The following is a 12,100-nucleotide window of genomic DNA, read 5'->3' on the forward strand; positions in this document are numbered from 1 at the left end:
GTGTTTTACATTTTGCTAATCGCTTTCACACCATATCTCATTTGCTGTCTACCACACCACCCCATGAAGCAGGCTGGGAAAATGGAACTTGATCCCTTACTCTAGAAGAAATATAACTTCAGAGAATATTAAGTGACTTGCCCAAGGTCACACAACTAGTCAGAGGAAGTGGCAGAATTAGAACGTAGGTCTTCATCGTTATAAACCCAATTCAGTGCGCTTCTACCACACTTTGGGTTTTTCTGCTAAAGAAAAAGACAGAACAGCAATTTTATGGGGGCGGGGGGGGGGAGAAAGTATGGATGCTTTTCAACGGGAAAGAGAAAGGTTGAAAAGAAACCAAGAAAATAAAAACCGAAACGGATAGGTGACTATGAACCATTGTAACAATATATAAACTTTGGACTTAAACCACGTCAGAATTTCCAGGCTGTCATATGACAGGTTTCTGTGGTCCGGGGTGTCAAACAAATTGTCTTTTGGGTTCTGAATACTGACAATATTTTAAAAGGAGAGTTGAGCTTTTTGGGAACGTGTTATGAAAATGGTGATTATTTCCATAAGCAGGGCTCCCCCCACCTTCCTGATCTTAATGGAACTAAGAGTTAAGAATGATTTTTTAATGTCTCGTTGGATTTTTAGACTGTTAATGTACCGCATCCTTCTCATTATTACTTTATTGATTGCTCATTGACCAGCCCCCTTCAAATCGTATTAACCACCCTCTGCCAGTTTAGATTAGGAGAGTTTAAAAAGCACCTTTCATTATTGCCCCCCCCCACCCCCACCCCACAATGGAGTTCAGACTTGGCAGCTTAATGTTAGCTCTAATGGGGCAGCTCAGAGATGAGGGGCCACGGTCCCTGCCTATTGCATTAATAGCTCAAAGGGGGCTAATACAGAAAATTAGCCTTAAACGAGCTCTGGAGATCTTCAAATGAAAGAGCCATTTATCACGCTGGCTACCTTCACTCCACTCGTTTGCTCTCTCTACTGGGAACAACTCATTTCCTCTTAACTAAATTACTTCAGAAATGTCAACTAAGCCCAGATAGCAAACATAACAAGAAAGCAAGCCTAGAATCTATGTTAGGATATCAACAGAAATGATAGATTGGATAGGTTAATTTTCCCCAAAAGGTTTTTTTTTTTTTAAATTACCATTATTCTAGGAAGAAAGAATGTGTGCAAAATACCCAGGTTCAGTAGGGTCCAAACTCCTGTGATTTCCTAAACATAGAATCCTCAAAGATACGCAGTCTTGGATAAGCTCTTTACCTTCTGTTTCATGAGCTAAACTGTAACCTCCATGAATTAGAAAACACATTAAACAACTCTGACCCCTGCCAATTATTGAAATGTAGTCTACCCAATTCAGAAACCCACCTTTCTTACCCCCTGTATTGCGCAATTAACCTGGTGGATACATTCCTGTTAAAGGTTATAGTGTGGGGAGTCAGAGATGTGGGAGAGAAGAAAGGAATGGAGGAAGAATGGAGTGAAGAGTAATAATATCTTAAACTGAGTGTTAAGTGGTTGTTTAATTCTTTTACTGTGAATGTAAGATTAAAAAAAACTTAGCTTTTCTTCATGGAATCTTCTCTGCACTTAGTATGATGCAGGATTTATTAAATAATGTAAACAATAGACTTGACAGAAATTTATGTGCACTTTTTCACAAATAAATTTAAATTTTAACTTTTGGAATGTGATGACATACGATTGTTCTGTTTTCTGTCAGAAAGTTAAACACAAAACTTTTTAGTATAAAAATTGTGCCAGTTTAAAAGAGCCAGCAACTGTAAAGCAATATTTTAAAAGGTATCCTTAATTCTCCCTATTCATTAAGGCATTTATATTTACACACATGCTTTATTAATGTATACATACATACATAGACGAAAACACAATATGTTACGATATATAGCTTCTGCTACATTCAACTGTAAACTTTAATTCTAAATATTTTCAAAGACTGTATATTATTACCATTTCTTATTATTCATGTTTTATATGCCCTTGGTAGATTCCACACGCTATAATTCTGCTAGAGTAATGCCAAACGTGCTTGTAGCCAAAGTACATAGAAAGTGTTCTTTCCTTACACACACACACACACACACACACACACACACACACACACACACACATATCCTAGCCCAAATCAAACAAAAGCAAATCTATGAGAAAGACTGTACCCTTGCTACCATAGATATGAGTTTCAAACGAAGAAAACTCCCTCCACAAATCACTCAGCAATTAACCAAAGGGAAAACCCCAGAGACAACGATGTAGATTCGCTATCAAAGAAGAGGGCATGCTTTACAAAAACTGCAACATCCCAAGTCCGAGCAACCAGGCTGAAAAACATGCAGACTTAAAAGCAAGCCAGCCAAAAGAAAACCCAAGTAACTAAATAGGGGCAAGAAGCAAAATTTAACCAGCACTTCACGTATACAGTTTTCTACCCAATTCTGATATTCCACATCAAGATTCTAAAACCAAATGCCAACATGTCCTCATTTCAACATTTCCTCATTTCATTCTAGAGCAGTTGTTTTTCCCCAAAGCTAGGAGATATGTTATCTCTGCCATCCTAAAAGAGAAAGAAAATTTGGAATACATCACTCCATCTTGAATCTGTATTCCACAACCCTTTGAATGTTCTGGTCTTTTGGAACATTTTATAGCTTCCCAGAGAATCCTTTCTTGTAAAGACTGTGAATTTCATTTGGATCAAATGAATATTAAACTACTGAGACAAGGCGTTGTTGACATTAAGCATAAGTATAGATATTCTTCAGGCACTGCTAAAGAACATCCTACAGTATTTAACACTGTATCTTGGAATAGCAGTCCTTTTGATAATTAAAGATCTCACTGTTTACACATTTGGGTTTCTAAATTTGTGGTGAGTGGCATTAGAATATTTCTGCAGCATGCTAATCACCATGCATTCTCCCAGTGACTGTCAGAGAGGGGAGAGATAGATAGATAGATAGATAGATAGATAGATAGATAGATAGATAGAGAGAGAGAGAGAGAGAGAGAGAAAGAGAGAGAGAAAGAGAGAGAGAGAGAAAAGCAGCTGCAATACGCCCGAAATGAGTTATTGTAATTACATTTAATTAGTTTAATTAGTTAATTATTTTGCTTACAGCTGTATGAGAGACTGCAAACATTTGTTAATATCACATGCCCTTTAACAGTATGGGGTGATTCTGCAGTCACATTAAATCAAGTATGCATATGTATGTATAAAGATTTTAAAATATGCATTGACTGCTTCTTGGGATATGTGTGTTTAGCAAAAAAAAAAAAATGGCACAATAGAAAAATAACAACCCATAATGGAATCTTCACCTCCCTAAAATTCTAAGTTGAAATAAAAAATTACAAAGGAGTAAAAAGAGAAAATATAAACTATTTCAGTGCTGCTTCTGCAAACTCCAATTATTGCATATTTTTTAAATAAGGATTTCCTAGCTAGTCACAAATCCTAATCGTGAGCTCAGTTGCAAGAACAAATTTAAGGTCCTTTTCATTCTCTTTAGATGAATATATGACCAGGAAAATGACAACAGTATCTCTTCCTTTCCCCTCCCTTTTTCTTCCTTCCCTCCCTTCTAACTTCTCCCCCTTCCAACCCAATTCCCACTTCCACACAGTCAGTCGAGTCAATCACTAGGGCCATATCACTTTTGACTTAGGTTTATATCTCATAGGATAAAGAATTTTCTCAAAGTGAAAACATATTATAAAGTCATTAATACACAATATAAGTTGGTCTGCTTTGGGGAGATAATCCATACCTTTTTTAATGACAGACTGGTCCAATAGATTCATGCCGCTGTTATTGGCATCTTCAACTGACTGTGAATATAAAAATATCACTATTCAAATTGACTGGATATTAAAGAATCACACACATAAATCATGTCATTCCAAACTGGAGTTTCTGTTATTTCCATTTATATTAATTCACAAAGGGAGGTGGTTTATTATTATTATTATTATTACCCCCAAATTGACATGGAAATGAAATTCACCCAAATGATACAATCTTGCAGTGGAAGAAGAAAAAAGGTGAGAGCCATCTGGGGTGCAATATTGAGTTTTGTTATCATATAACACATAGATAATCCATAGATGTTTTTTTCATCCAATAAACCTTTCTATCATTTGCTTTTAAGGATTACAGCAATTTGACAACAGCTGTAAGATCTATATGATTTTAAGAAGATTATAAAGGACGATTTTTCTTTTTGCTTTTATCCCCCTGTGTCGTAATAACTCAAGGACAATTTCTTTTTTATACATAGTAGTTTACATTATGGGATTTTAATTAAAGTCTGAGCAATTTGGAATGGAATGCAAACAGCAACACATAGGAACACGTTTGTAAGCAAACAGGACCTCACAACTATTGTAGTTAGTACATGTTCTCTGTGCGTGTGTGAGCGTCTCATTGCGCAATGAGAAAAATATGAGCCTGAATAATTTACTTGCTTTATTCCCAACAAGGGTGTTCTTTCCCCAGCAAGGCACACCTGTTAGGAAGGTGTTCATTCTAAATTACATAAACCAACAGCTCTCTTCCTCCCCATCCCCAAATAAAACCCTAACCAAGCTAAACTCAAGTAATTGCAAATAAGAGTATTCTATCTTACCTATTAAAATGTCTCAGAAAATCAAGGTTAGATACAACTACTTGTAGCAATTTCTATGGAAAATAACTTATTGAGGAGTCCATTTGTCAATTTTGATTCCAGTACAAATACGGTTACAGAAATACTACCCTTAAATGTAGTATATACTTAAAATGTGTTTCTTATATTAACTGAAAGGAATATGAATGTGGTCATTTATATGATTACCTGAATACAGACATGACCTTTGAATTTTATTTTCTATAGGGGGAACCCCTAAATATATTTCTTTAACTTACAGATACTTTGTCTGGTCCCTGAATTCTCCTGTTTTGACTCTTTTCCCCTTAGAGTGATTTAAGTAGAAAGCAAACTACTTTAGAGTAAGATTATATATATATTTTTAAGTGTCTCTGTGTCACCATAAAACAATATATAACTGGGGTTCCATCCCTTTCTCCTGCAATTCCCTGTGTGTGTGTGTGTGTGTATTTAATACAGATAAACAAGTGTATGTGTGTGTAGTCAGGAACCCACTTAAAAAATAAAAGAAATATCTAAGCAAATGGTGTGGTGTTGTGTAAGGTGGCTTTTAAAAAAGTCACTTTTCATCATAGGAAAAATGAGCAAAGTTGATATTCCTTAGAAAACAAATTCCAGTGTTGCAATTACTTTATCATTATCTCCCTTTTCTTATGAAATATAAATTGATTTTAATACTTGTAGTGACACACACATACATGACATATCTATATATGTCTGTGAGAAGATTTATAAATGGGAAGAAACACATTTCTGGGTGTAAATATGCACACATACATACTTGTAGATCTACACACATGTGTGCATATTTATATGCATATATATGTCTTATATATACATATATATTACGCTTCATCAGCAACGTGGGTTAGTTGTTGTAGTTAATGAGAAGACTCTTGTCTGATTTTCTATCTAATTACGGCCGCCTGCTGGGTTTTTGTACAGGATATTCACGCAGCATGCTGGCACTTAATAGTCACAGAGAGGATCGTAAAGATTTAATTAGGACTGCATGCGGAAACATGGAAAAACAACTCAGACTTTTAATTACTAGACTTCTTTAGTTAAAAGTGATACCAGGGGTTGCTTTAAGAGACTAGGATCCTTTCTATCCAGCCCTACCCCCACTCCACCTCCAAGTTAACTTCCTCTTATGCTTAGGTAGTAGTGGTGAGGAGAGAGGGACAGGAAAATAAGAGTTGCCTACAAAGTCAACAAATTTTTTAAAAATACTGTTATCCTCTCTCTCTCTCTCTCTCTCTCTCTCTCTCTCACACACACACACACACAATGAGTGAAATGTAGCACACACAGAACTCAAACAACGATTTGCTGGTTTAATAGCCCCTGAGAGTAAATTGAAATAGATATTGACAGGGTTTTATAGTTGCATTTAAAAAAAAATATTAGAAGCATTTGGTTAATTAGTTCCCCTCTCCCAGTCTGGGCGGTTGCCCTTCGTGTGAGTCAATGTGTCTTTTCACTGAAACAGTCCCATGCTTCCATCAGGTATGAAAGCTGGGAGAGGCGGGAATGGGAAGTCCGTGTCTTCATTTTTTGTGTCTACCGCAGAAGACAGATCTGTGCACAATGAATGATCCGATTTTCTGTTGCGTTTTTCCCCCGCTAAGGCAGATGCTCAGCCTCCGGGCTAAGGCCCTGACCTTACAGACCCCGTAATTAACCCTTTTTCAAAGAGAACAAACGCCTACACCCTAATTCTCGGTGGTAGTTGGTTGTTAGAAGGACACACATACACATAAGAATACTTAACCCTAGTTGCTATCTTTGAGTTTCTCTTTGCTTCAAACTCCATTCACAACTACTTAATAGGACCTTGAACCATTCGCTAGAGAAGCATTAGGTTTGTTCACCTACAGCAACTATGTTTTGCCTTCTCTTAGCTTTGCTTCCCTTTCTTTTGGTCTCTGTCAAGTGAACGGCCTCTTCCTTCCCATCCACTTATAGCACACCTTAGGAAACCTAACTCATCACAGCTGAGTAAGTGAAACCATTTTCCCCTGCCATTCTCTCACTTCTAAAAGGGGGTGGGAGTGGCAGAGGGTGGGAATTTGGGGCGGAGGGAGGCAACAGAGAGTGGGAAGAAGGAGGGGGTGACTCCTTTATGGAGCAAATCGTTTTACAGTACTGGTATGTCTCGGGCTAGCCGTGGAAAAGAGTTCCCACGAGCTGTTTTGCAATATGAAAACTCTTCATTTAAAATCCTCGAGGAGCTGGGGAGGGAGTCAATATAGGGATGGAAATCATTTCCAAATTCGATAATCGTCCAGACAGCTCGATGGAAGGAGCTCTCCTTTTGCGAAAGTGTTTGTCTATTGACTGCTTTCCACCAAGTGGAACCCTCAGCTTTGCTTCGATTTGAGAATGTTGATACCATTTTCCCAAGCAATTTTACTAACCCTGACTCTATCACCCCACAAATTCGTTCAAAGAGTCAAATTTATATACTACTCTGACCAAGGCAAAAGGAAAAACAAAACAAACAACAAAATTAATCTCTCAACCCCCACCCCAACCCCCAGACAAAAAAAAAGGTGGAATGAAAGTGACTGCAAGATCTTAAAGTATTCCATAGAAATATTAATAATACAACTTAAGTACAACATTCCTTTCCGTGGCCCAGATTGTGATAGTAACTATTATCATTATCAATAATAAGTTGGTATATATTTATTATTCAACACTTTGAACTTTATTCTCTCAAAAAGATTCATTTTAAAAATATTTTGTTTTACATGACATGTTGACAGATTCACTATAAAATTAAATATATCCTTTATTCTAACACACTTAATTTAACTGGAAACATATAGTCAAACTAGGTTAAATCAGTAAAACTGTATGATTCTTTTCTACCCACAAAATCCTTTAGGCATCACAATCTGAGAGTCTGTACCTTCTTCAGGAATAATAAACAAATGACTGTGAAATTCCTTGAAAAAAAAAAAAACCCCAACACCCAATAAACTCAATAGTATGGACCACACATATAGCCTGCGATGTCTTCCCAATATGTTAAGTGTTTAAATATACACAGATTAAACAAGATATGGGAAAATCATCTCACTCTCCTTTTAATTTCATTTGCCTTTAGGAGTTTTAATAAAAGTATGTATTCTATGTAAAACTAAGCTTAAGTGTCTAGGTTCTAATGTGACAATTAAATATAGGGCAAATTCATATTATCCTGAGACATTTTAAATGAAGGAAAAGCGAGTCCTGGGTAGAATCCCCCAGATTGTTTATAATGCATCACTTCTTGCCTCTTTCTTTGTTTGGTTTCACAAATTAATCTCCACAAACCCAGACCCTATTGTGTAGGTTTGCAGATGGGAGAGAAATTGTTCTGAGGCTTTTGTTTTAAACACTAAAACACGTGATGCCTTTTCACATGGGGGTAATGGGATGTGGGGGGGGGGGCGCGGTGTATTGGTCCTAGAGGTTGGAAATAGTGCTCCGAAAATTGTTGGTATATTAAAAAAAGAGAGAGAGAGAATAAAAGACAACCCACGTGCTACCCAGGACTCCCCCAAATGAACTGACACTTTCTGGCCCTCCCATAATGCCTTAAACGTTTGCTTGCCCACCCAGTTCTCCTCCCCAGAAATTGGTCTTTAATTTGTCATCTCAAATTACCTGAAAGAGTCACTCTATACCCTACAAGACAGGAGAATCCCGGCTTGGACATAGGTGGACTTTTCACAAGACTCCCTAAAGGGAATGTGTTTGGCATCAAAGCATCGTTAACCGCGTTCTAAAGACAGGTATCAACTAGAGGAAAGTCTCTCATCTTCTTCCACTCTGGAAGTCTGGTTTTTTACTTACTAATTTTAGTGGGAAAGTTATTTGTTTCTGGGTGTGTTTGGAAGAAAGACTGCCATTCTCTGCTCAAAGCACTATAGAAATACTCAGAAAGGGGGTGTTGAGGGAGAAAAAAAATTTTTCCCCTAGTTCTGGACATTATATCCTAAAAAGAGAATCTTCCCTATGTCAAATTTCTGAAGACTTTTGGTGCCCATAACTGAACCCTCAGAGTTTACCACCTATATATTACAGGCCTCCGTGTATAACTTCTTTCTGTAAAGATTCCAAACTCAGCACCTTGGCAAAAGTGATGGAGATGGAGCAAACTCGCGTCTCTCCCTCCTTCAGCCCTGCCCCTCTTTCCTTCCTATGCACCCTCCCACCTCCCCCTCCCATAAGACTCTTCTTACCTGAACGTCTTCCATTCCTGGGTGTCCGATGCCATGCAAGGAGAGACTGTCGCCCATGCCAGAGTCCAGTCCGTGGTGGGCCGAGTGTAACAGCACATCAGGCCGCCTGACTGAGTGGTAGTCCCTCCTAGGGTCCAGTCCCGAGAGCTGAGGCAAGGCGGCCCGAGGCTGTGGCAGGAGAGAGCCGGCTTCTGACCCCACTTCTTGCCTCTGCCTCTGCCCCCAAGGATGCTGCTGGGGTTGGTGCAAGGGATTCAGGGAGTAGGGATCATTAACGTGGGAGTAAGGATCCTGGCTCTGGTGATAGGGAAGCGGCTGGTAAGGGGGTGGGAAATAGGGCGGCTGGAAATCCGAGGACGGAGTGTGAGACAACGGAGGGGCGCTTGAGTAGGGTCCCTGGGACACTGAACCCAACTGGGACAGCCTAGAACTGTGGCTGGGGACTCCATCATGCCGGTCCTGAAAGTAAAACAAACAAACAAAAATACAGACAACAAACGAGAAAACCTGATTAAATACACTAATCACGAAAGAGAAAGGCTGAAAGAAAACAAATCAAAACCAGAAACTTAGACCCAAAGTTCACTCAAATTGCACAAACATGTTGAAAATTTCCTAAAGGCAGAGCACTGAGGGGGAGAAAAGAAAAATGAGAAGGAAAAGGGGGTGGGGTGGGGGGACGTGGAGATGGTGGTGGAAAAGGGACCAAAACAAAACCCAACATGTGAGCCTCCGAGTAGCAAACCAAGGATGGAGGGTGAGAAGGAGTGGTGATAGGGGTGGAGAAGGGGAAGCTACTAAATGCCATAATTAAAAATGTAGGAGTGCTATATATGGTATGTGCTCTCTACGAGGTTTTGAATCATTTCTCCTAACTATTCAAGGAGCCCAAAGCGTGACAAAATAGAATGTGAGATGTACATACATTCCGGCTCACCTTCTGTTTAAAATCTCCAACTTAGTCCCTCATTGGAAGTTCAGTTCGAATGACGATAGAACACAATAATTCTATATTCGCATATTAAAAAGGATCTGATCGGATTCTCCACTCTCCCCTCTCCCGATGGAATTAAACAACTTAAATAGTGTCTGATTTAAATTGATTCCCTTTGAAATAATATCCCCAACTAGTGTTAAATTAAGTTGAACTGTGGTTTCTAGGAGTTATTCCTAAGACCGCTTTTCCATTTCAAACAAAATACTCGAGGGTGTGAAAATGGAGGACTTGGAGTTGGGAAGGGATGGGGGTTGGGGAGGGGGGGGCAGTCCAACACAGCTTAGTGTGGGTCATAAACTAAACAGAAAGACCAGGGAAAAGAGGGAATTAGTAAATCTAACTTTCTTCTGTAAATATGCCATGCTAAAGTAAACCAGTTTTCCTTTGTAGAAACAGTAGTTCAAATCTCTGACAGCAATGGCAAAAAAGTTTTTTCTCCCCTGCCCCCCCACCCCAGCTGACTTGTCCAGCTCAAACCGAGAACACACAATGCGAAAGAGAGAAGCAGCTGCAGCCTCCTCCAATTATTGTGCTAAATTACCAAGCCAAAGGCGAGAGAGAGAGAGAGAGAGAGAGAGAGAGAGAGAGAGAGAGAGAGAGAGAGAGAGAGAGAGAGAGAGAGAGAGAGAGAATGAGAGAGAGAGAGAATGAGAGAGAGCATGCAATTCTTGTACAACGTGGATCCGAACTCACCATGGCTGAATAGGTGTGGACTAACATCTGGAAAAAAAAGTCTGGTTACTGCTAAAAATAAAACAATGATAAAAAAAAAAATCAAGGAGAACGGCAGAGAAACGTTCTGGACACAGGAGCAGAGCTTGAGGTATTTCCAGGACTATCCATCAAAAAATCACCCCGAAATCAGACTGGCAGTGTACAGCACACACAGAGAGATCTGCTAATCTATCTCTCTTTCTATTTTTCTCTTTTTTTTCCTCCTTCTTTGGGTTTCCAGATACAATCCTCTTCCACCCAAAGCTAGGCTCAGACTGCTTTGGTGCCCTTTCCTCCCTCCGCTTGCCTACACCGCCTCATAATAATTGATATTCATGACTATTAATATTACACGACTACTTTAAAGGGAGAATGGAGGACAAATGGAGCGTGAAGCTGCAGCTAGCTCGAGAGCTCCCCTACTATTGTAAATGACGTTCATTCAGTGGAGAATTACTAGATGTAATCAGACGAGGGGGGCTGGCAAAAGCAGAGTTGGGGAAAAAGTTTAGCAGGGAAGAAGCATAACTTCAATTAACTGAGCCGAAGAGATGTGTAAACCAGACACTGCTTATTTGGAACAAGGAAGTCCGAGAGAGCAGCGCTAGAGGCGAAAAACGAAAACAAAAACAAAAACATATTTCCTTCTTTTACATCTAATTATACATTCCTAATACCAGAAATTGATTGCCCTTGATGCTTTGTAATGATTTAAAAAATAAAACGCCCTTCTCAATCTTTTCTAAGAAAAAAAAATAACCGCTTTGTCTGTTTACACTGGATAGTAAGGATTTTTGCTAACCGTTGGACATTACATTTATGTACTAAATTAAAGAGGAGAGGAGAAAAGTGCGTAGTTGTCTTTCATTTCATTCCCATGTTCTAGAAGGCTGAGAAAGCCCCACATTTTCACCCAGATTTAAAATTTATGCAATGATTTTGAAAGGATACTAAATTTATCCTTTCGAGGCAAAGCCAGGGGCAACATAAAACCTTTTTGGATGTTTCAGGAACCCGTTCAACTGGCCTGACTGCCATTTCTGTTAAAGTTCAACCTTCCTACCTTCTTAAATAGGCTCATTCCAGAACTGAGGTTGTTCTCTTGTTTTCTGAACAGAGAATTTAGACAGACAGAGGAATACCTGTATCTCTCTCTCTCTCTCTCTCTCACAGACACACAGAAACACACACACACACAACACACACAATTCAAGCATAGTAGTTATCCATTCCTGCCTTATATTCGAAGGATAGATATTTTGATCTCTATTTTTAAAATTCAAAGACACAAAGGTATTTACACTAATCCAACCCCTCCTATAACATATATAAACATATATGCACATATACATATATGTTTATATGTGTGTGTATATGTATAAAATCGTTTTGACTATTCGGCTCTCAGCTCTCTCCTGCTAAAGACAGAAAAAGGAGGTACAGTTGACAGAAACACAACTCTT

The 12,100-nt window shown here is 38.8% G+C and overlaps 1 protein-coding gene across 3 annotated transcripts in view; it reads right to left on the minus strand.

The window, feature by feature from the left end:
* The window catches only part of TFAP2B (transcription factor AP-2 beta), a 29,256-nt gene that overhangs the window by 14,945 nt on the left and 2,211 nt on the right, over window positions 1-12,100 (minus strand). Inside the window, exons 2-4 of one of the 3 annotated variants that reach the window (XM_027838449.1) lie at window positions 10,617-10,643; window positions 8,927-9,385; window positions 3,813-3,873 (exon numbers count right to left, since the gene is read on the minus strand). In XM_027838449.1, coding sequence (XP_027694250.1) covers window positions 3,813-3,873; window positions 8,927-9,385; window positions 10,617-10,643 — 547 coding nt within the window. Of the gene's footprint in view, window positions 1-3,812; window positions 3,874-8,926; window positions 9,386-10,616; window positions 10,665-12,100 lie in introns of all 3 variants that reach the window. The other 2 variants (XM_027838451.1, XM_027838450.1) reach the window with 2 other exon arrangements.

The sequence above is a fragment of the Vombatus ursinus genome, unplaced genomic scaffold (genome assembly GCF_900497805.2).
Source record: "Vombatus ursinus unplaced genomic scaffold, bare-nosed wombat genome assembly UNPS02014826.1, whole genome shotgun sequence".
In the NCBI taxonomy this organism is placed as follows: domain Eukaryota; kingdom Metazoa; phylum Chordata; class Mammalia; order Diprotodontia; family Vombatidae; genus Vombatus; species Vombatus ursinus.